This window comes from Symphalangus syndactylus, chromosome 19 (assembly GCF_028878055.3).
Source record: "Symphalangus syndactylus isolate Jambi chromosome 19, NHGRI_mSymSyn1-v2.1_pri, whole genome shotgun sequence".
In the NCBI taxonomy this organism is placed as follows: Eukaryota; Metazoa; Chordata; class Mammalia; order Primates; family Hylobatidae; genus Symphalangus; species Symphalangus syndactylus.
Genome location: NC_072434.2, coordinates 49,035,499 through 49,061,208, shown reverse-complemented (window position 1 = coordinate 49,061,208; position 25,710 = coordinate 49,035,499). Strand labels below are relative to the sequence as shown.

Here is a 25,710-nt window from a genome sequence, read left to right as displayed (position 1 = left end):
CGTGAAAAACCGCGTTGGCTGGATTAAGCAAATGAGAAGGAATATTGTACCAGAAAGCATTGATCTTGATAATCGAACAATTCGCACAGCCCACTGGTTTACAGGAAGGTGGGCATCAGGACATTGACGTTTTTGCTCTGCAAATTCCTCTGTGGGACCAAAAATACATTTTTAGTGTTTTAGATAATGATTAGCAATTAGTTGGAGCGCATAGTCCTTCAGTATCCACAAATTTTAAAATCTGTTGTATTTCTTTTCTGGAAGAGATTCTGATTCTTACAAGATAAAATTTAGTATTGCAACTAAATAGTCCTTCAGTATCCACAAATTTTAAAATCTGTTGTATTTCTTTTCTGGAAGAGATTCTGATTCTTACAAGATAAAATTTAGTATTGCAACTAAATATGTTAGACATTCATTTTCAGTGTATTTTCAAAATATGCTGAGCAGGTATGTTTGCAAAAGCCAAATTAAAACAAAGCAAAACAAAATAAAATGTACCACCACACTAAATTTAAAAGTGTTTGTAGATCCTATTGTTCATAATGAGAGTTTTCCTGATACTCAGTTTCAGAATCTAAATGCCTCTGATGTAAAAGTTGCTGATAAAGCACTCAAATATGAAATTATTATGAAGCATACACATTTTTAAGATAAAATGTGACATGCCATAAATTTTTTCTTTGAGGAGAGCTGCAAAGGGAACGGTATTAAGATGCTTTTAATCTTTTGAGAGGGAACGAATGGAACATTATTTCTCCACATATATCTAGACTGTTGAGTGGATCTGGTACACTATCCCCTTTGCTGTGATATATTTGGCTCCATTTCATTTTTGTGTGGAGCTGAAGGATGTGGAAGAAGTGGTAGGAATGTGTAATTCAGGCACACCCTACAGACTTTCTCAGATTTGCCCTCTGAAGGTTTGCTAAATAATACATTTAAATGATAATAATGGACTAAATATGGTAGCTGCCTATTTGTTAGAGCTGTTGGCAGCCCAAGCAATATTTTCAAATCTTTTCGAGGTAAGCTTAGAGGTGAGAGCCGCCTTATTAAAAATAACGCTGCATTTAAAACAGTCATGCTAATCAACTGCATTGCTTAAAATATTAGTGGACTGATAAAGCACTTCAATCTGATGCACTTTAAACCTGTGAAATTCTAAAGGGTTGATTTCTTCTCTTTCTAGCATATCCTAAATTCTGACTGTTTTAACATGCCTTTGATTATGGGTAGGACTGCAGGGAGGAAATCTAAAGGAAGGGTAATTATTGCCACAGATTTTGACAAAAGTCAATGCTCCTTTCTCATTTTCATTAATACCCACTGTGCCCATAATCTGATTCTTGGAGGGCTTTTCAGCCCACTGAGCTAAATGGAGATCATTTTATTTTTTCCCTTTACCATACTTTATCTGGTGCATTTATGGGTTATGAGTTTCTCTTCATTTTTATTTACATAGAGCTCTCTGCTTTTAAAGGACATTTTATTGCACAAAATAAGATATTGATGGGCCCCTTTTAGAATATTGATATCTCATTCAGTCCCCAGAGCTCTAAACTGAGAGGTAAGTTTAGAGGTAAGAGCAGGACCCATGTGCATGATTACAGGACAAAGAAAAAATGGAACTTGTTTTTTTAATGAAACCTAAGAAAATACCAAGCCCTGTCTTCAATTAAAAGGAATATTTAAAGTTTACTCCCTGCCATGTTTGACTGTTAGATGTTTGGAGAACAATGAAGTGCCCATTTTGGTGGGGAGGCGTGAGTTTTAAGGAAGGAAGTCGTGGGAAAGGAAGGCAGGCAGGGGAGGCCATTTGAGGATGGACTCTTAGTGCCTGGCTGAGAGGGTTATCTCTGACTTGGGAGCCAGGAAAGGTGAAATATACATAACATCAGATTTACCCTTTTAACCATTTTCAGTGTATGGTTCAGTGGCATTAATTACACTCACAATGTTGTACAACCATCACCACTATCCATCTCCAGAGCCTTTTTTAAAAATCATCCCATACAGAAACTCTGTACCCGTTACACAATCATTCCCCATTTCCACTCCCACCAGCCTCTGGTAACCTCTGTACTACTTTCTCTCTTGATGAATTTGCCTATTCCAGTTACCTCATAGAAGCAGAATCAGATAATCCTTGTCCTTTTGCATCTGGCTTATTTCACTTAGCATAATGTTTTCCAGCCTTATCTGGGCTGTAGAATGTGTCAGAATTTTATTCCCTTTTTTTAAGTTAAAAAATATTTATCCTTATGATCTGGCAGTCACATGAGAAAACAAAAAAGAAAAAAAATTATCCTATATATGTCCTTCCAATCACATCCATATCTATAGATTGCAATGTCATCTTTGAGTACAGTGACAAATTCTTTAAAAAGTTTTAATTGTGGTAAAAACATATAATAAAATTTACCACCTTAACCATTTTTAGGTGTATGGTTCAGTGATGTTAACGGAACATTGTTGTGCAACACCTCTAATTTTTCATCTTGCCAAACTGAAAGTCTATGTCCATTGAACAACTCCCCATCTTTCCCTCTTCTGAGCCCCTGGCAACTACCATTGTACTTTGTGTTTCTATGGTGTTGACTTCTTTAAATACGTCGTGTAAGTGGAATCATACAGCATTTGTCTTTTGTGACAAATGCTGTATGACAAATTTCACTTAGCATAACGTCCTCAAGGTTCATCCATCTTGTGGCATATGGCAGGACCCCCACACACACACTTTTAAGGCTGAATAATATTCCACTGTATGTATACACAATATTTTGTTTATCCGTTCACCTGATGATAGACGTTAGCGTCCTTTCCACTCTTTGACTTTTGTGAGTAATACTGCTATGAAATTTGGTGTTTAAGTGTCTGTCTACGTCCTGCTTTCAATTCTTCAGGTATATACCTAGAAGTGGAATTTCTGGGAGGGTTTTGGAGTCAGAAAAGGGACACAGAATTATGATTTAGAAAGATGAACTAGATGGATTTGAGTGGGTCAGATGGATCCAGCCAGGGTCGAGTAAGAGAGATTCATGTGGGAGAGAGGCAGGGGAGGTTGAGTTAGGAGCTGTTGCAGTGGTCCAGGCATCTTTAAGGGAAGGAGGGTAATAGAGCAGTGTCTCCCCTGTATCAGATCGAGAGCAATATTCCTGAGGGTGATTCCCAAGAAAGAGCCTGATCTGGAAGGGGAGTTCTTCCACCAGATGTACCTCTTCTTGGGCTCAAGAGAGAAGCTACCTTGCTTCTATCTCTCAACTTTCCTTCTTACTCTTACCCCTGGCATAATCCCCTCAGCCTGGAACCATTGCAAATCTCACCATAAGGAATGGTAGAATTAAGGGGTGACATGGGTGGTGTAGCTTAATATTATCAGCCTCTCCTTCCACACCAAATACAATCTATATAAAAATTGGTATGCTTGGTGTGTAAATACAACTCGACAAGCCACCCCTAAACCCCTCCTATGGACATTCTGGAACTGCCTGAACATAGGCTTTTATTCTCATCACAACCATACCTGGAAACTGCTGGAAGGTGAAATGTCACTGTGTTGAGTCAGGAGGTTTCAATACTTTCCCCCACCATGGCCGCTAATATGCTGTGTGGCCTTGTCATGTCATCTATGCCAGTGTCTGCCATAGCACCTTTCCATTAATGCTTGTTAGTATTGCTGCTGGATGGAGGCAAGAATGAATGAATGGGCAGGATCATGATAACTCTGGACCTCAGCTTCTTCATGTTTGCGGTGGTACTTGGGAGGAGCAAATGTGGGAATGGATCAAAAGTACCATGGGATGTAGAAAGCACTCTGTAGCTAGTAACAATCGTCGGTATTGATTCCACACTATCTGCAGGTTCCTGTAGTCTAAAAAGCAGCCTACTGACAGCATCCACCCTGGTGGTCACCATTTCCTGGGGAAGGCAGGATATAACCAATATATTAAGGGAGCTACAACAAAAATTGTTCAGAGATCAACATATGAGAGCCAAGAGGTAACTGAAGTGAACCAGCTGCTCCCTGGGAGGTGGTTGGTAGTGGAGTGGTTGACAGTTTTCAATGAGCTATGGAAGGGTGGCAGATCCAACAGTCCCAGAGAAACTCTCCCCAGGGAATCCAGGTATCTCATGGACATTTTCAACATTAGAAACACATCTTCCACCATCAAGTTGTTTCTTCAATCATATTTATCTTGGGTGAAGCAAAAAGAAATAACAAATGGAAAATGTAAAAAAATCCCTGTTTCTTAAGAGGAACTGACAGCACCTCAACCTTCTTTTCCAACTTGAGTCATGTTGAAACAGATATAAATTACTGTCATTTTAGCAAAAAAGATTTAGGAGCGGTACTGATACCGTCTGTAAGAGATATGGGAAGTTAAGAATGCAACAGAAGTCCCATCTGTCGCCCTTTCATGTAGGTCGTTCTGACTGGTTTACTCAGGAATAACTCCAGCATTCTTCTCTTAGGCCCAGGAGGTAACCCAGGTACACTGTAACAGAAGTAGGTGTATCTTGCTTTGAGGAAACCCACTATATGAAAAAGCCAGGCTTGACTGGAAAGATAAATTGATGAGTCATTTTTCAATAATCTTGATATAAAATTTGCCCTTTTTACTTTAAAAAAGCCTTCTCTTTGGGTAGAATCCCTTTAACTAGCTAAACCTTTTCTCCCGTTGTGGATTGAAAGTATGATTGAATTGGATAAAAATGTGGGTTTTCTCATATTCTTTCAATGCATCCAAATTGTGACCCCGATGTGGAAAGGCTCTTTTTAATATGCTGTGTTTTCATGCTGGAGCCTTACAGTGCACACACACCACACACTTCTAAAACTACAAAGTCCCAAAAACCATCTGAAGGAACTTGTTCAACATTGCTGATTCTACTTCAGTAATATGGTGGAGACATCCAAGCTGTAGATTTTTATTAAATGAAATCTTTTCTTGTCCAACAGATTATTATTATTATTTTTTTGTCCATCTGCCTGTTGTCTTGGTGTTGTTTCTGAGCTGTGACTCTGGATGTATTGATGTTAAAGAGTGTGTTCTGGATTTCTTCTCCTAGATCGGTCGCTTGGTTATTGGACAGAATGGAATCCTCTCCACCCCTGCTGTATCCTGCATCATTAGAAAAATCAAAGCCATTGGTGGGATCATTCTGACAGCCAGCCACAACCCAGGGGGCCCCAGTGGAGATTTTGGAATCAAATTCAATATTTCTAATGGAGGTGAGTTTGCTGTCATTTTGAGGACAGGTAAGTTTATATCCAGTAGGATAAACCAATACCTGGAGCCTTGGGAAACCAGGGTTTTGGTTCTGATCCTTTGCAGGGGGTAGGGAGGTGCTCTTTGCTTCATTTCAGTGACAGTGAAATGCTTCTCATTTGACTATACCTGAATATGAAGAGCCATGCACGAATCTTCCTTAACATGATATTTTCTTTTAGAAAAATCCTGCTAGTTTGCTGGCTGAATGATGAAATGGTAGATGTGCTAGTGAAGAGGAACTGATGAGCTTTGGATTCTTTGTATTTCCATGTGAGCTGCACGAAGTGACCCACTGTTTGCTGTTTGGTTTCCAGGTCCTGCTCCAGAAGCAATAACTGATAAAATTTTCCAAATCAGCAAGACAATTGAAGAATATGCAGTTTGCCCTGACCTGAAAGTAGACCTTGGTGTTCTGGGAAAGCAGCAGTTTGACTTGGAAAATAAGTTCAAACCTTTCACAGGCATGTTTACTTTCCTCCTCTTTCTCCCCACTCCTATTTCCAAGTTGAGCGATTTTCCTTTCAACGTTTTAGTAGAGGGTCTTCAGCTTTGGAAAGATTTCCATGAGTGGTCTGTAAGCTTTGCAAGTGTTAGTTAATTAACAAGTCTGGAATTAGGTTTGGGAGTCCAGAGACCTGGGCTCCCTGGGCCCTGCCAGGGATCAGCTGCATGACATCGGGTAAGACATTTCCAACACTCTAGGCCTCAGTTTTCATGCCTTGACTAGAAGACCTGTAAGATTACATTCATAGTTAACTTTTATTGACCTCTTGCTACATGCCAAGGTCTTTACACACGTTAATCCATTTTATTCTCATAGTAGATCTGTCAGGGCAGCACTGTCAGCATTCGCTATTACAGATGAGGAAACAAAGGCTGAGAGAGATTAAGTAACAGGCTCAAGGTCACAGTCAGTGAATGGCAAAACCAGGATTTCAACTCAGGTTTGAATGATTCGCAAGACTACACTTTCCATTTTAGTTTTCCTCATTCAGTAAAATCAATCAGACCATTTTGGGGGGACCAAATTGCAACTCGCTACATAGGCAGCTGTGGCTAACACTTTGTTGTTGAATTATTGTAATAATTGACAGAATAAATATTTATAAAAGTATTCTGATTAATAAAATGAGGATGAGATGATTGGCAATGAACTTGCATTTTGACTTTGCCCTAACATGTTTTCTTTCTTCTGGATTGCAACTTTATGGAATGCATTTTATTAGTCATTTAGTTCCTGGCTAAAGGATGGATTGCATTTTTTTGTTTGAACCTACTCATGGAGAGCTGACAGTTGCATCCTAACAAAGATAAAGTGACACTTTGATCATCTCGAAGACATTCTTGAGGTTCAGAAGATACCAGTAGAGAGTTTCTTAAATTCTTCATATTTTGAAAATGTTCAGAAGCCCTGAATATCCAACAAGAACAACAATACTAAGTTCTTATATTTATATAAGTTTTATTTTTGTTTTATTCCTTAAGCAGTACCTGTGAAAAGTGATTCATTAAAAAATTTCATTTTCCACTTAGTACCATTAAGTCGTGATGACAATGGACTTGGAAAAAGAAAAGGAAAGAAAAGTAGGCATTGCATTTTCTGCTCTCTATAACACCAAAACACACCTCTCAAGATGACGAATGGGGAAGCACTGTGGTGGCATAGCAGAATTTATACAACCTCTGTTGAAAATCCCCGGTGTGCCTCATCCAAGCTGTGTGGGCAAGTTTCTTAACCTTTCACATGCTGAGTTTCCTCATCTATCAAACAGGACTAATAACATTTACCTCTTAGGAAAATTGTTAGTATTGGATAAGGATTGGTAGTATTAGATAGTATTGGATATCATTTAACAGTCGTATTATTGGAGCTGTTCAATAATTGTCCTTTTAAAATAGCAATAGCACGTTTACAGCAATATAATCACATCAGAATATAATATTTCTAAATGTGTTTAGTCCTTCCATCTTTTCATGTTGCTTGTTCTCACAGTGGAAATTGTGGATTCGGTAGAAGCTTATGCTACAATGCTGAGAAGCATCTTTGATTTCAGTGCACTGAAAGAACTACTTTCTGGGCCAAACCGACTGAAGATCCGTATTGATGCTATGCATGGAGGTATACAATCATTTCTTTTCAATTCCCATCTCTTGAGGATAGGAAGTTGCCCTCTTCTGTGTGTATCATGATGCCTCAACAAGGCTTTTCTCAAGTCTCTCTGATGGTTTTTAAGTAGGGTTATTTTGCAACCGGAGCAATATTCACACAGATAAAAATCTAATTGTATGTAGCAAAAAATAGTAGAGACACTCCTCGTGGTAAGCTTGTGTGAAGGTCAGCGTTTCCACATTAAGCATCAGGTTCTGAGTAACATGCAACTGCTGTTGTGGACTTTCCCTCCCCCTCAGAAGATACCTTACATTCTTGCTGCGTGCCTCCATGTATTTCTGAGAGGACGGTCATTTGGGAGATGTGATACACATACTTCTGAGCCCCACACCCCCACTCACCTGCCCCCATATGCTCCTTTTCTTAGAAGAGGGCAAGAGCGAGCTGAGGATTAAATTCAGGAACAACAGGATGTGTGCAGCCCTCTCTTCTTCCTCCATGGGTTGCGTGGTCAGGTCCATAGAGAGGGCAGCTATCGCTGTGAACCAGAACCACGAGGTTTTCTCAGACATGTAGGTATATGAGAATCCCTGAAACCTATACACATACATCTGCCTGGTTGCAGAAGCCTTTCTGCCTGCGATTGAACCCTTTTAGTGATGCGGTTCAGGGATTCCTGTGACACTGCAAACCACAGAAAGTCTTCTCCTGGTGAACTAAAACCTTCCATCCTTGAAACTTCTCCCCTTGGGTCCTAGCTGGCCTCCGGACTCCCATAGAATGGATCTACTTCCTTACTCAGACAAAAGCGATTCTGTCATTTTAAACCATTCAACAGATGTGTATTGCATACCTGCAACATGCATGCCTGGGGAATAGGCAGGAACTGGGCAGATTACTTTCTTCAAAGAATGTGCAATGTTTGGGGAGACGAGGTGGGTAAAAAACTAACCCCGGGGTCAGGTGCGGTGGCTCACACCTGAAATCCCAACACTTTGAGAGGCCGAGGCAGGTGGATCACAGGGTTGGGAGTTCGAGACCAGCCTGACCAACATGGTGAAACCCCGTCTCTATAAAAGTCTCTATAAAAATACAAAAATTAGTCGGTTGTGGTGACACATGCCTGTAATCGCAGCTACTCAGGAGGCTGAGGCAGGAGACTAGCTTGAACCCAGGAGGCGGAAGTTGCAGTGAGCGGAGATCACACCACTGCCCCCCAGGCTGGGCAACAGAACAAGACTCCATCTCAGAAAAACAAAAAATCCCTAAAAAACTAACTCCTGCCAGGCCAACAAAATGAGAGTTGGAATTTCAAGTATTCTCTCTGGGGTTGGAAGAAGGCATAATTTGACTAGGGGTATAAAGAAAGGTTTCCTGGAAGAAGTGGCATCCAACTCAGTTCTTATGAAAGAAAGATCTAGAGTGATGAAAAATCAAGCAATGGTCGTTCTCATGGAGTCGGTGGCTGTGGCAAAGGCATGAAGGCTTAAAAATGGATGTCACATTAGGGAAACGAGAGGCCTGGGCTGGCCGGAGAATGGGGCATGTGAGGAGGGCATTGGGTAAGAGGAGCTTCTCAGGAAGTAGACTACTTTTCTCCAGGTCTTTTAGCTGTTCCTCTAATGCTTTCGTTTCTATATGCCTCACAGCCCTGGCTGCCTTGACCTCATTCTGTGGTGTGTCAGTAACCTGCTTAACAGGTGATCCCTCATAGGACACACTTATTCTACAGTGTTCTGACCTCTGGGGCATGTACTGTATTGGGATTCGTACCATCCTTGATGAAAATACTCTCTCAGAATTTCAGAGATGCGTGTTCTTGGTAGTTATAGAAAATGCCACTGTAAACATATGTAACTGGCTTCTCCTGTTTGTTGTTGGTGGTGGGTTTTTTGTTTTCTTTTTTTTTGAGACAGAGTCTTGCCCTCTTGCCCAGGCTGGAGTGCAGTGGTGCAATCTCAGCTCACTGTAACCTCCGCCTCCCAAGTTCAAGTGATTCTCCTGCCTCAGCCTCCTGAGTAGCTGGGATTACAGGCACCACGCCTGGCAAATCTTTGTGTATGTGTGTGTGTGTGTGTGTGTGTGTGTGTATTTTTTTTTAGTTGAGGCAGAGTCTCACCATGTTGGCCGGGCTGGTCTCAAACTCCTGACCTCATGTGATCTGTCTGCCTCAGCCTCCCAAAGTACTGAAATTACAGGTATGAGCCACCGTACCCGGCCTGTTTGTGGTTTTTTAATCAGTTTGTCAGCTAGCTTGTCATAGTAGAAAGATAACAGTTCTGAATCCCAATTCCCACTTTTCCTGGCCATGTAAGTTTGGGCAAATGTCTTTACCTCAGAACACCAGCATTCCAATGTATCTGTAAACTGCAGGTGATAATCATAATATAAACATTTATAACCTATCTGCCAGGGGCTATTCTCAGTACTGCATAACCATTAACTCATTTAATCCTTACATCAATCCTGTTAGGTAGTTAGCATTACTACCTTCATTTTGCAGATGGAAGAGACTGAGGCACAGAGAGTTTAAATAACTTTCCCAAAATTATTATACAGCCAGTGATTGGCAGAGCTGGGATTTGAACCCAGACACTCTGATTCCAGAGTCCAGGCTCTTAAGCTCTAAGCTTTTCTGAAGGACTGAATGGGAAAGCACAGGTGTACAGTAGGGCCTTCATAATGGTTGGTTTCCTTTCCTTTCCCCACTCTGCCCTTCATGAGCTGGCCCCACCTTTTCCAACATAATCTCTCATTGTTCCTTTTTAGAGAACATTCTTCTCCAGTCAGGCGTATCTCTCCACCAGTCCCTGAACACATTTCACACGTTCCTGTTGTTTCTTATGCCATTCTTCTCCCCAGAATGCATCCACCTTACCCCTGAATCCTCACATACTTTAAGGAGTTTCATTTTCTGATTCTGCATACTTTTATTCCATGCTGTATATAGTTGTGGGACCGTATGTAAAGAAGATCCTCTGTGAAGAGCTTGGTGCCCCTGCGAACTCGGCAGTTAACTGCGTTCCTCTGGAGGACTTTGGAGGCCACCACCCTGACCCCAACCTCACGTATGCAGCTGACCTGGTGGAGACCATGAAGTCAGGAGAGCATGATTTTGGGGCTGCCTTTGATGGAGATGGGGTGGGTATAAGTGCATTTAAGTGAACTCTGGTGCAGGCCAGGCCTGATCCTGCAGATGGGGAAAAAAGTGGGCTGCTTCTGCCAGACCCAGGGAGTGACTGTTAAGCATCCCTCATTCTGACCCGAAGTCAGAACTAAATTACTAGAAGCCCCTCTTGAACAGGAATAGGAGTCATTAAATGAAACCCACACGTTTAATTTCAGACATCCATACTTGCTAACAGTGGCACAATGATTCGGTTCTGATTATGATAGAATGACTGGTATTTCCTGAGCTGGGTGAGTTCTAGATGCCTGTCTTAAGGTAGGTTTCTGCTCTCAACCAGCAGCTGGCTACTTATTTAATCTCTGGACAAGGTTTTGGTCTTATAATATACCCATTCGTTCATTCACATGAGCTGAATATTGGAGCTATAATTTCATTGCCTATATGAAGATGATATTGAGAGAATTAACATTTTAATCATTCTCTACAATTAAAATGTTTAGAAATAAGCTGTTTTATTTACAAGGGTGACTGTGTACCAGACAAGGAAGAGATGTGTCTTAGGTTTATATCCCTGGTATCTCACTGATGGTAGGCACTGTATACATTTACTTAGTTGAAAATATATTTTTGTTGTTGCTAGTGTTACCATTAGCTAGAATCCACTGTTTCCTGAAAAATAAGTTTTCCCTTATCAAAATGTTGGGAAATTAAAGGGGTTCCCGCAGACATTATTCTGTAGTACATCTTTGTGATGCAGTACATGCTGGGAGTGTTTTTTGGCCACCCTCCCAGTTACTGTGGTACACAGACTGTGGTACACAGCTTACCCAGTAGACCTACCAAACTATGTAAACAGCCAATATTTCTTCTCTCATTGCATTTTCTCCTCCCCTGGGAAAAAGATGATTGGTTCCAGAGTCTGGAAAAAGTCTAGGAGGTTAAAGTTAGCTAGCCTCTGGAGGGAGAACAGAGAACTCAGCTCAAAAGGAGGTTGTGCTTGGATTTTAATTGAAAACAGTTTTAACTCTTTGGCATGGAGGTGCCTTTGGCCCAGTGGTACTGTATAAACTCATTGAAAATAAAACCCAGTGTTAAAAATGCAGTATGGAAAAGAGATCAATTTCAAATTTTATAGTTTTACATTTTATAAACCCCCCATGAAAGACAGTTTGATTTCTTGTAGTTTGATTAAAAGGTCTTTCTTTGATCCTCTCTTCTCCCCAAGGATCGAAACATGATTCTGGGCAAGCATGGGTTCTTTGTGAACCCTTCAGACTCTGTGGCTGTCATTGCTGCCAACATCTTCAGCATTCCGTATTTCCAGCAGACTGGGGTCCACGGCTTTGCACGGAGCATGCCCACGAGTGGTGCCCTGGACCGGTAGGTGTCTCCATTCCCTTGGCCTTCCTGTCTCGGGTCGTCCCAGTCTTCACCGTACCCTTCACTGTGCCTGGAACATGTGTCCTTCCCTTTCAGCATGGACATCTGATGCATAGAGTGTGCTGAGTGATTCTTGTGTGAGGGGATGGGTGGCTTTTTCTGCATTCGATGCCCCTCTCCGCACTCCTTTGGCACCCTGGGCCTCCTCCTCCTGGCACTTACCACACTGTTCTAGTAGCCTGTTTTCTTGATGGGCTGCCCTGCTAGACTGTATACTTCTGCAGAGAAAGGACTGCCTTGTTCACCATCCTGGACTCTGCCTGACCATAGTGTGCCTGGCACATAGTAGGACAAACACACACACACACATATAATTTTTTAAAGTTAATGAATAGTTGAGTGTTAATGAATAACAGTAGAAGTACTCAAGACATCATTCTGGAGGATCACTTTCCTTTTGCAGTGTGTACAGAGTGTGGGTGAAAGAGCAGTTTGAAGTAATTTTAGAGTTTCAACAACTGGATCACTCATGCCCACACAAACACAGTGAATGTTTATATATCACTTCATTGTACAAAGACTTTGAGGTGGCTTGTTAGATCACACTTAAAAAATTGAAAAATGAAAGTCATAACAGATGAGGACCAGGGAAAGCATTAGTTAGAATATGTCAAGTGTGCAGGAAATGTTTGATGAATAAAAGGTAAAGAATGAATGAATGAATAAAAGCTCAAGGCCAGGGAGGAAAGTAGGCTGTAATATATCTCTAGGCTCTTATAATAATAGCTGATATTTATTGAACATTACCTTGTTGTAGACACTAAATATTTTACATGTTTTAATTCATTTAATTCTTAGATGAACCCCATGAGGTAAATGCTGTATTTAACACCTTTTTTTCTGGTGGGAAAACCAAAGGACGAAGAAGTAACTTACCCGAGGTCACCCAGCTGGTAAATGGCTGACTCAGGATTTGAACCCAGAGTCTTTGCTCCCACCCACTGGGCCATGCAGTTGTTTACTGTAGAGGGGAGATGGTTATAGAATTGGTGCTGACTTTGCTTCAGCTAACAAGAAAATAGCTGCTAATATCCATATAGTGGTTTGTAGTTTGTATAGTGTTTTTTATATTCACCATCTCAATTGATCCTCACAGCAGACCTCATTTTAAGGAAGAGGAAATGGAAAGTCAGGGAAGTTAACAGTCTTGTCCAAGATCTCACCACCAAATTAGAGCTAGCATTTGAGCCCAGCGCGTCTACCGCCAGGTCCTGCATTTGAAATTATGAGCTGGTTTGAGGTCACACTATCATACGTTAGGCCTGTCAGGTCCTGGAATACCTTCTATGTCATCCAATAACAGTGTAATTCCAATTTTTGGAAAAATTGATAACCCACATATAGAATCACAACTGAAGTACCTCATTACCCAGATAAAAGTTTATTGTACTTTCGTAGTTTTCAAAATCATAGATTTGATTTTTCCTCAAATATCAGAATGCAAAGCTGACATTGCTTTCCTGGAAATAAGGCAAACATTCTGGGGAGCCAATGTCACTCAAACAGTGAATGGAATTTATCAGGTAACTTTTCATGTTCAAAGGGAAAGGAATTTTTTTTTAAGTCACTCAAAGGTTTTAAATAGTCTAAAGATACCTAGAGAGAAATAAAAGACATGTTAGAAGGGAAGGGGAACCACTAATCAGTGTGGGTGAAGCCAGTACTTAGGGGAGACCCCACTGGGCGTTTCCCCTGGGGAGACTTCTGATGAGACAAAAGCAGCACTGACCAGACAGCTAAATACTGGGCGGTCGGTCATCCTGGCTTTGTGACCTTGGTCTGATCACATAACATTCTGGGCCCTGTTTCCTTCTCTGTAAAATGCTAACTGCCAAGACCCAGTATGTCATGATTCTGTGATTATAGGTGCATCAAAACATCATTCTTCTCTTCTTTATAGATTGATTATAGATGCAGTCTGTATCCCAAATGTGGGTTTAAATAGCCTAAACAGCAGCCCTGAACATTTTACTATGGATGCTTCTTCTAAAATATTAAACTCCATTATCTGAATTAATTCTTTCTTTTTCCGCCTTCTCTGAATCCACATATAATAGCCCATTGTACACAAGGTTTCTCTTATGATTTTCCACCAATCTTAGAATTATGTATGAGCAATGCTAAATGGGACCCTTGATTACAATAACGATTGCCCTTTTCCGTCCCTCACATGGCTACGCTGAGAGTCCTGCTGTGATGTAACTTTGATTTCATGCCTTTGAAGGGTGGCTAATGCTACAAAGATTGCTTTGTATGAGACCCCAACTGGCTGGAAGTTTTTTGGGAATTTGATGGATGCGAGCAAACTGTCCCTTTGTGGGGAGGAGAGCTTCGGGACCGGTAAGTCACACTCCTGTGCTAGCATTTTCCTCCCTGTAACCACTATTTCCAGTAAAAGCTTAGACTGCTAAGGTAGCACTGAAATAGCAACGGTAGCCGATGTGTCCTAAATCAAGGTACAAATTATTTATAACAACCCTGATGAAGTGTACACATTTGAAAAGGGGTGAGCACATTCAGCCAGAAAGGCTAATTTTACTTTCAGAGGATCACATTGACTCAGACAGGAAGCTGGGGGGCCTCGTCAGCAGCGTGGTCATTGAGTCTGCAGGGATTAAACAGAGCGATAAACAGATTTTTCTTCCTTCGGTGGTCAAAGAAACCTTATAAATGTTTTCATTTCTGAGAAGAAATACGGTGGAGCAAGTCGGTTTTTTGTTTTTATTTAAGAAGAGGTTTCAGCACAGCATTAAATCTTTCTCTTTTATAGGCCCAAGTTTTCTATAGCAGAGTAATCAAGGCTAAATGAAGGAAGACCATGAGGGTGGAACTAAGTTGCTAGGTGATCAAGAAATTAAAAATACATCCTTGTGCCTGAGGATGTATGTGTAATTGTATTAATATTAGAGTGAAAGAAGGGTACATAGTATTCTCAGAGGATGACCCCAGACCTATTGACCTCACTCTCCGTGCTCTCCTTCCTCCTCTCTGCTTGTCCAAATATTGACCCGAACTGCCACCTCCTTCACGACCTTCTCTGCCACCTCATGCTGCGTGTATCAGTCTCTCCTTTCTAAACATCTGTTCAGGTGTGTGGCCCTGTCCCATGTATCAGTCTCCGGCCAGGTTATAAGGTAGTTAAGTGACTGCATCTCTTCTCCTTTTATTCCCTCTACCCAATATTTTTAAGTAAATGCGCTGATCTTGGTCCTATAGTACTCTACTGTCACCCTTTAGTGAAGAAAAGAAGATCAAAATCAAGCATTCTCTCAGCTTTGCAATTGAGTTGCAATTCATGCCAGGTTAAACAGAACAGAATACTGATTTCATTTCCTTTCCTATAAGTCTGCAGGGAGGGCAGGTAGAATGAGCTGCTAAATTGGAGGCACATATTTACAAAGTTCTAAGCAACTTGATATTTTCGAGAGTGGTAATATTCCTTGGCAATGAACTGCCTTGATAGAATTGGAAGGTATGAAGGCTGGATGAGTCTTGGGGTTGAACAACTTCCACAACAAAGGCTAGACAGTTTCCCAAAGTTGTGGGTGTTTAAATCAGAGATTACAAGACCACTGCTTAGTCCTTTTCTACTTCATATAATGGGCATGGCGCCATGCTATTCTGAGGGATACTACTTGAATGCCCAATGAGCCTATGAACTGGTCTTCTCCCATGAAACTCCCCACAGTGTCATCTAGTTGAGGCCTCGCATCAGTCATTCTTTATGAATGAAGATGTCTTTGAAGGCAGCAACTGTGTCAAAACCTTTGGTTTCCTGTTCCCCTGTACCTGTATCAGTGTTGAGCCTAGTGAAAAGATAAAAGTCTAGAGTCAGGTTTCCCAGAGCATGTGGGTATGTGGAAGAATACTAGTTCCATGAGAGGGTTCTACGGGTCAAGAAAAATTGGGAAAATTGGACCACACTTCTCTATCTTGGATATTCACAATGATATTAGCATTTGAAGATTCCAGAACATTCTGCCATAAAGAATCCTGTTAGTACAGTTTTGCCTAAATATAGTTTACCACTATATATAATAATTATGATGATATTATACAATATCATCACCGCAATAATGATTATTATTATTATCATTTCGTAGTATGTACAGTAACATCTTTTTCCACAGACACATGTGGGAAGCCTTGGGCAGGAGGGATCAGAGCCCCAGAGCCAAGCAGGAATCCCTGGTGCTGACCAGCAGGGAACAGGCCTGAAGACAGGATGGCACAAGCTGCTCCTCTTACACGACAGGCCTTCAAATACAAGAAGCAGCTCTCAGGTCCTTCCTTCTTCAGGCCGTCCATCTTTGTTTCCTCCAGTCATTCCTCATTTCACATTGTTTATAGACTCAGCGCCAGCCTCTAGGTGCTTCTGAGTTTGCCAGTGCCACTCTTAGAAGGTGATGCCCAGAACTGAGCCCAAATCTTCCAGGGTTGGCCTGGCAAGTGAAGAGTGGGGTGGGATGATTATTTCTAGTGATTAGGACACTGTATTTTTCTTGACATAACTTTTCTTTATGTTAGTTTTTAGAAAGTTGCATAATACTGTTTAGCCCACGTGAGGTCGTGGGTAATTAAACCCTTAAAGTTTTTACCTAGAACTATTTGCCAAGGGAAGTCTCTCATGTTATATTTGTGGAATTGATTTCTCTGAACCAAAGTATTAGACTTTAGACTATTGTTAAAGTTTGTTCTCATTTATTAACACATTCAACAAATACCTAGTACCAATCATGGTTTTATATTTCATATCCAAAGAGAGAATGCTCTTCATTGTCATGAGGATAATCACAAGCTCTTTCTCTCTCTCTCTCTCTTCAAAAAAAGAAAATTGTTGTGTAATATTTCTCAGATAAACATTTAAACAGCCAGGCTGCATAGCCATAGATCTCCGCTGTTGCGAACGAGTGCAGCTGGACTTTTTGAACTGAACTCCTGATCTTCTTATTTATAGAGGAGTTAATTTTTAGCAACCATGCCCCTTGCTAGTGAGTGTTTCCAACAGTTCTTTCATAGAGTTTCTCAGGGTAGACATTAGTGACTCTATGAACTTGGAAACATTTGAATTCTATAGCTTAATTGAGCACAGAGTGCTTTATTTCTGTATTTTTCCAGGTGATAGCAGAGATGATTTCTCAAAAACGTTTCCTTGACCTTTCAGAGTGGGCCAAATCCCCTGATTATTGGCTCTTGTGGCACCGTGTACCTCTTCTTTGTTGTACTTGTTGCAGCTGTGATTTTACAATTACTTATGGTTATTTGATTAATGTCTGTTGGCTCCACTAGACTGTATATGCCATGAGGACAGAGATCTTATGTGTCTTATCCTGCATTGTGTCCCTCGAGCCTCCCATAGGGCCCAGCATAGAACAGGTGCTCAGTAAACGCTTGTTGAATGAGTTCGTGAACACTATTCACTTGGCACCTTCCATTTAGACAAACAGATTCCTGCTGCTGGAAAAGAAAGAACTTTGAAAGGTATCTGATGTAAATTCCTGTATGATGCTGGAACCACAGTGACTGGTCACAGCTTTCCGGCTTAACCACCCACCTCAATGGAGAATCCACACCTCACCTCTTGCCGTAGTCTGGGGCCCTTGTAATGACTCAACACCACTTCCGCTCCACAGTCCAGGGTTGGGAACCCCAAGGTCTTTGTGGGAAGAAATGCACTTTTACAAAAGAAAAGAAGTTTGTTTGCAAAGAGGTGCAAAGGAGTCTAACTTCAGGACTGGCCCACCGAGTAAAACAAACCACTAGCATCTGAAGAACAATCTTGGAATATTACTAACATTGTACATTAGTCTGTTACATTAGTCTGTTTGTGTACATTATACATTAGTCTGTTTGTGCTGGAGGAGCAGCAGCTTTCTCACCTGGATATGGTAACCATAGAAGCTAGGACACTTCTTCAGAGGTCAGCTTTACAAACACCAGGGATAAATGGGGACCAGAACTAGACAGGATGAGCCTGTTGTTGTTTGTTGATCTCATGGTACAAAGCTGTTTTTTCTTCCTAACCGTGGATGATTATGTACATGTTTATACACAATGGCAGAGGGCAGACTGTCAGTTCCGTTCCACCTTAGAATTGTTGGGACTTTGAAAGTGAGGTCACTGAATAGTATACAATACCATGCATTTGAACCCTTCCTCAGGAAAATAGGGGGGCTTGGGAAAGAGCGATGGGAAACCAGGTTGATGATGAACTTGGTCTCACTTAGAGATATGTGAGTTATGATCCGGTCAGGTCTAGAGGCTAGCAATATTTTTTCCCTGTCCTGTCTTTAAAGGTTCTAGTGCTAATGCATCATACAGGAGTGATAACTTAAAGAAATACAGCATTAATGCTTTGCAAATTTCTTTTAATTTTAGTTTCTTATGAAAAGTCCTTCATGTTTGTACATTTTGCATTGATTCATTCCTCAAATATTTATTGAACTTTGACTTTATCCTGGATACTGGGTTAGACTCTGGGACACATGGTGAACAAGGCCTTCTCTCAGAGGGCTCCATGAATTACAAGTGTGCAAAGCAATAGAAGGTGAAGTACAGGGGTACTTCAGGAGCTTTATTCTCAGGGTGCCTAACTTGGTTCTGTGGTGTAGGAGATCAGATTTTCTTTCTGGCTTTCTGCCCATTCTAACTTGCATAGCTACTGAGTACATTTCCCTGTAGGCAAAGCCCACAGGGGATGATTGTAACCCCATGTCTGGGCATAGCCTAGACAGAATACTCCAGTAGAACTAGGCTTATACCCTAATTATAACTCACTCAGTTAAACTGTTATCTGCCTGTCTGTCTCCCTCACCTTTATGTCTGTGCTCATCTGTGAGGGCAGGGGACACGCCTTGTGCATCTTGGTATCTTCTTATGTGCTTGGTACATGCTGGCACTGATTTACATTTGTTGAGTGTAAAGTGAAGTTTGCGTTAGGACACAGTTCCTGCTTATCAGGCACGTAAACTACCTTCTTCCAAAGGCACCTTTTGGGAAGGAAAACAAGTTCCAGGGGCAGTAATGAGGCAGGTCAGGCCTCATTGCTAAGTGGAAGGCCTGACAGTTCCTGGGGCCAGCCTCCTGGGGGCTGGAGTGGTCTGGAAAAGGCTTTCCGAGGAGCTCACCTTCCTTTCCAAGTGAAGTTGTTTGTGCAGTGGAAGGCCAAGAGGACAGGACTGCAGACACAGCAGGTCAGCTGAGCCTCCCAGCCAGTCAACTGGGGCCTGGCCATTCTTTGGGCAGACTGTCTTTTTTTTTTTTTTTTTTTTTTTTAATTATACTTTAGGTTTTAGGGTACATGTGCACAATGTGCAGGTTTGTTACATATGTATCCCAGACTGTCTTAACAACTGACTTTGGGCCAACCCCTGTTTGGGGAGTACAACTCATAGTCTAGAGTACGGCATGATCACAGGGAGTGGTAGAAGCACAGAGGACATGGGGAGGGCATCCTGGATAAGACTGAAGTTGAAAGTAATTGCAGGACATGTTAGCCAGGCTAGTAGGTGTATGTGGAATGGGCTTTCCAGGCAGTGAGAACTATATGTTCAGGGGGCTGGAGGAGAGAGAGAAATTGACAGAAAAAGAAAGAGACAGACAGACACTAGTACTTTCAGGGAACTCCATGCAGCTGTTTTATGGCCGCCATGCCCCCATCCTCAGGCCTGTCTGTCACCTGGCAGGGGCAGAAGCCAGGATAGCTCCTGAGATGCCCATACTGGTAAATGTAACCCAATCCCTAACCTGTTAGCTCTTGGCTCCCTCAGGAATGGTTGACATTTTTCTTGGCTGAGACCCAGGATATGCCCTACTGAGCCGAGTATGTGCTTATCACAAGGTGCTGATTAGGCTGAAGTAAAGTGACAGGTGTTTGAAGATGCTGAAAGGGTAGCATTCCTGTCCCGGAGCGGAGCAAGGGCGAAGAGAACCAGTGCAAAACCCACCACTGTCTTTTGTGCCAGCTGGGACTAGAAGTCCTTGCCCAGAGTGTTTTACCTTTCTCACAGTTAAATGAGCTTGGCTTCGTGTTCTTTCTAAAATTAAAACATAATGAAACAAGTAATTTATGTTCATTATGAGAAAATAAGGAAGGAGGAAAAAAACACTGTAATCCCAGCGCCCAGAGGAAAGAGCATATTAGGTTATATTCTTCCATTTTCTTCTCCAATATGTACAATCAAGGAGCATTATTTTTAAAAGCATAATAAAGTCAGTGGAAAATGTAATAATTTTCCATAAAAGCCTTTTATTTTTCCCTTTCTTCAAAACAGTAGTAGTTATGTTACACCTTATTTATACAATTTATAAAATTTATACAATTTATAAAATATTTCTACTTGCTTTTTCGTAGTAATTTCTCAGTTATGAGAGAGAAGTTAGCATTATTTCTGTTTTGCAGTTGAAGAAACTGAGGCTCAGAAAATGTGATTTGTCCAAATTCAAGTAGTTTACAAGTTACAGAGCCTCAAATTCAGGTTTATCTGATTCTTAAGTATCAAGCTTTATCTACTGAGCCACAACTGCAAAAAGAATAGCTTTAGAAACACGTACCTGCACCACTGGTATTTTCCACTGGAAACCTGGCGTCATTCATCAGAACCCTGAAGAAAATGAAATTTGCTCCAACTTCCTGAGTATTAATTGAATTACCTGGAGTTTTTGATACATCCAAGGTGATTGGTGATGGACCGGAATATCCAAAGAGGTTGAGGATTATGCAACTGGAATCAGATATTTGTTTATGTTACCCAGGGCAGGTATTTTGTTTACAGTATTAGGTGTATGATTTAGTTATCTCCAAGTAACTTGGCCAGAGTTGGGTAAGATTTTTAGATTTTATTTTCATTTCCACATAAAAGAAAAAATCAAGTTCCTTACTTAGGGCAGGAAAAGCCACAAAGGAACACTGCCTTCTATGCTTTCAGTCTAGCCAAAAAAGAAAAAAGAAAAAAAATTAAGGAAAAAAAAAAAGAAGGAAGAAAAAAACACAGTGGAGACAAATGATTCCAAGCTGTATACTGCTGTCATGAATTCCCAATATATTAGGGAAGCTGCCAGAATCTTGCTTCTCAGGATGAACTGTTGCCAGAACATATCATTTGCAAAAGCCGTAAGAGCCAGAGAGCTTTTTGCTCCTTAAAATAGCAGTAAGGGCAAATAAAAGTCTAAAGATAGTAAAATTAGGTAAACATTTTTAAAATACGTTATATAAAGCACTAAAAATATTGCCTACTCTCTAGTTTTGCTGGCATCCGGGTTTTGAGGACTGTTAACTTCTAAAAGTAGTATCCTATTGAAGAGAAAAGTCTTTTGAAAGGAAAAGTCTTTTGAAAGAAAAAGTCATGTTTTTTTTAAGAACCAAAAATAGAAAGAGAAAGTGTTGGAGTAAATTGATTGGTTGATTCATTCACACAGTCTTTCATAATTAGCTATTTACTGTATTCCTTGTGCTATGCTAGTCACCAGACTTAATTACAAGGATAAATAAGAGATGCCCCTAAGAAGCACACAGTTAGAGGGGAGAAAGGCTCACAAACAGATGGTTGAGGTTCGAGGAGGCTGATGCTACCCCAGATGTTTTGTGCAGGTTGCTATAGGAGAAGAAAGAGAAGGGAGTTCATGACTGCCTAGGGAAGTTGGGAGCTAGTCTTAAAAAAGAGAGGACATTTGAGCTGGGTCTGAAAAGATGAAGAGAGGAAGGAAAAACAGCACGTGCCTCCTGCATACCGAGCATGGTGCTAGATACTCTAACAATTCCAAGAAGAATAAGACCCAGCGGGAAGTGCAGCAGGGCAGGCACATAAAGAATTCAACATAGGATAATGTGAGAGCATGATTATAGAGCAATTGTATACAGTTCTATTCAGAAATCAGAAAATAAGGCTCCATGTAGACTGCTTTCTTTCAGAATAAGGAGTTTAAAGGCAAAAAAATGAGAGTTGTGCTCCATATCAGGCTCTTGGAAAAGGGTGTCCATGCATATAAGCACATTCTCCCGAGAAGCCCATTTTAAAATTTTGTTAAAGATTTTAGCAAGGACCTTAGCAGGAGACAGATGTCTCCTTTAAGAGACATCATTAAGGTTTGTTTAACCAAGGTTTGTTTAACCAAACCTTAATGGTTAAAGAACAGTGTCTTAGAGTTGGAGTTGCTGGATCCATGAGTAGGTCCAGTTTGAAGGCTTTGATACTTTTTTGCCAAATGGATGTCCAAAAGGATTGTGCCAGCGTCCACTCCCACCAGCTCTATGGTGGAATCCCATTTCCCTTTTATTCTCCTGGCACTGGCTGTTCGGATTTTTACACTTGTGGATTTTTACACCTTTTGTCAAGCAAGTAGCAGTTTCTCATTGTGGTTTTAACGTTAATTTTTCTTAAAAATAACACCAGCTTTTTATTATACTAATTGGTTGGGTGTATGTGTGTATGTGTATTGTTTGGCAAATCGCCTATTGATAGCCTTGGCCTGTTTTTCTATTGAAATTCTTTTTTCTTATTCATACATAAGAATTTTTTCTATATTGAATGTATTAAACATCTGCCTTAAAATATATCAAATGTGGCCGGGCACAGTAGGTCACGCCTGTAATCCTAGCACTTTGGGAGGCCAAGGAGGATAGATCACCTGAGGTCAGGAGTTTGAGACCAGCCTGGCCAACATGGCGAAACTCTATCTCTACTAAAAATACAAAAATTAGCTGAGCATGGTGGTGGGCACCTATAATCCCAGCTACTCGGGAGGCTGAGGCAGGAGAATCGCTTGAGCCTGGGGGGCAGAGGTTGCAGTGAGCCAAGATCATGCCACTTCACTCCAGCCTGGGCGAAAGAGTGAAACTCCATCTCAAAAAATAAGATTTTATATATATAGTATTAAACATCTACCTTAAGTGCTATCCACTTTTAAACAACCAGATCTCTTTAATTTTTTAAAGTTTGTCAATGGGCTTTTAATTTTGTCCATAGTAGTTTTACAGTATAGAAATGCTGATTTTTAAGTAGATAAATACATCAATTTTTTTTATGAATACTGAATTTACATTATTTATCACCCCTAAGATTTATATATATAAATATATAAAAAGACATGTATATTAATATAATATATACTAGTATTTAAAAGCTTTCAGGTTTTACATTAGAATTTTTAGTTCAACTGGAATTATTTTTGTTATGGTGTTCTATAGGGAAGAAAACAATTTTTTAAAGCTATTTATCCAGTTATCCAAACGCCATTTAAAAAGTAATCTACTCTTTTCCCACAGCCTCGCAGTGAGACCTTTGTCATTCGCTCAAGCCTCGTGCGTGCTTGGATCTCTTTCCAGATGCACTCTGTTATTCTGTTAAGCTACCAGACTATTTGAATTATTGAAATTTTATAATGGTCATGTTCTTCTGCTGTTTGTTCATTTAAGATCTATTCTGTTTTTTCTTCACATTAATACTTTATAACTGATATATCAAATTCCACCTAATTATCTCACTGACATTTTTATTGACTTATGCCTTAAATTTCTAAATCACTTTGGGAAGCATCAATTTCTTTTCAGTATCATGTTGCCTACTTAATATGTGATTCCTCCTGTGTACCCAGGTCCTCAGTCAGGCAGTGTGACTCCTTTATTTGGATCTGCACACCTACCGTTGAGTACTGTATTAGTCTGTTCTCACGCTGCTATAAAGAACTACCTGAGACTGGGTAATTTATGAAGAAAAGAGATTTAATTGACTCACAGTTCTGCAGGCTGTACAGGAACCATGGCGGGAGGGCTCAGGAAACGTACAGTCATGGCAGAATGATGAAGAGGCAGCCGGCACCTTCTTCACATGGCTGCAGGAGAGAGAGAGTGAAAGGGGAAGTGCTATACACTTTTAAACAACCAGATCTCATGAGAACTCACTTACTATCATGAGAACAGCAAGGGGGAACTTTGCCCCCATGATCCAATCACTTCCCATCAGGTCCCTCCCTCAACATGAGATTTGGGTGGGGATGCAGAGCCCAACCATATCAAGTACCTTTTCAGGTACTGGGAGAAAGCACGTTTCTCACAGCAGCTTGCTCTCCCCCCGCCAGGTTCTGACCACATCCGTGAGAAAGATGGACTGTGGGCTGTCCTTGCCTGGCTCTCCATCCTAGCCACCCGCAAGCAGAGTGTGGAGGACATTCTCAAAGATCACTGGCAAAAGTATGGCCGGAATTTCTTCACCAGGTGAGCCACAGCCCAGCTGGGGTACAAGGTAAGGTGAGGAAGTGGGCAGAGAGAATTCTCGCGCATCCACAGCCTCTCCTGTCTTAAGTGCTAATAAAACCCTAGTTCATCCAGCCTCTCTCAGTTGGAGACTTTAAAAATAATTCGGTCAGGGATGAAATGAAGTCAATTTTTATGTCGGCCATAAAGAGTGAGGCTTTAAAAATTTAGCTAACATAATCAAAAGAATAAATGCTTTATAAGCATTTTAAATGTGCCCATTGGGTGGACATGATCATAACATTGGATTTGGATTCAGAGAAATGGATTAGAATTTTATTTCTTCCCCTTACTAGACTGGGGAGCCATTTAGCTTTTCTCTGTACTCAGTTTTGTCATCTGTAGAAATGGGAATAACAGTCCAGCTGTTGAGAGGATTAAATGAATAATGAGTCTGAAAATGTTTTGTAAACTCTGGGGCACTGAAAGCGTAGAAACTTTTTTCATAAATTATAGAAACAGTTACGCTTAGTCCACATCAACTTTTCTGCCTTGTGAAATAGGTCCCCAAGGGCTATATACTTGTCAATATTTTTTTAATTTATTCAACAGATATTTACTGTATACCTGATTTCCATCGGGTACTTGGAATTCAGCAGTGAACAAAATACTTAGAATACTTAGTAATTATTCTTTATCATGCATACTTCTATTTTTTAAAAGCATTAAAAAAATTTTGACAGTAGTACTTTTCACTAATTCCAATTTGCCTTTTCCCCAGTTAGTGTAAAAATCTAACAAGAATTTTTCTGGACCTCAGTATTCCAATTATAGAAAGAAAATATGGTAAGAAGCATATTGGATGAATTGTTTATGTATAAGAAGTGAATAGGTGTAATTTCTCTGGACCTCAGTTGCCTGTTCTATAAAATGGGTGAGTTAGACTAGAGAATTAAAAAAATATATCCCAGATTTTATAGTCCATGATCTCTGGATGGTCAAGAAAGAATTCAACTAAGTAAATTAAGCTCCTTCATCAGAATTATTTTATTAACTTTGGATGGGTTCATTGATCTCTTTCTCTCTCACGTTATTCTTTTGTGGAAGGAATAAGTAATAACTACCTGATACCACACAGTAGCCCTGGGAACCAAGGCAAAAAAATCCCTACTTTATAACAGACAGAAAAACCTAGTCATTCAGAACAGCAATCATGAACTCTCTAGAACCTAGAGTATCATAAAAACAGGGCCATGTCTGTTTTTGTACCCTAAGCACCCAACTCATAGTAGAGACTGCATAAATATGTTTTGAATAGATGAATGAATGAGTTAACAGGTGAACAATAGCCAGAGTAGAATAAGGTTAGGAGGGGTTGTTCAGAGAAAGTGTCACACCCTTGAATTAGTCACAATCCTCCATATAAAAACTACTTTAACATAGTTTTATTAATTATCAAATATAACTGCTAACCAAGTATTACAAATCAAGTCCTTAGTACCTGCATTTGTGATTAGTTAAAATTCCATTATACCTTCCACTTATTGAACAGAAGTGCTAGGCA

At 40.5% G+C, this 25,710-nt stretch overlaps 1 protein-coding gene across 3 annotated transcripts in view; it reads left to right on the top strand.

Moving 5' to 3' along the window:
* The window catches only part of PGM1 (phosphoglucomutase 1), a 77,091-nt gene that overhangs the window by 41,408 nt on the left and 9,973 nt on the right, over positions 1-25,710 (top strand). For all 3 annotated transcript variants that reach the window (XM_055234654.2, XM_055234653.1, XM_063613339.1), the window contains exons 2-8: positions 5,074-5,236; positions 5,591-5,737; positions 7,270-7,395; positions 10,337-10,527; positions 11,742-11,896; positions 14,181-14,296; positions 24,032-24,167. In XM_055234654.2, coding sequence (XP_055090629.1) covers positions 5,074-5,236; positions 5,591-5,737; positions 7,270-7,395; positions 10,337-10,527; positions 11,742-11,896; positions 14,181-14,296; positions 24,032-24,167 — 1,034 coding nt within the window. The remainder of the gene's footprint in view (positions 1-5,073; positions 5,237-5,590; positions 5,738-7,269; positions 7,396-10,336; positions 10,528-11,741; positions 11,897-14,180; positions 14,297-24,031; positions 24,168-25,710) is intronic.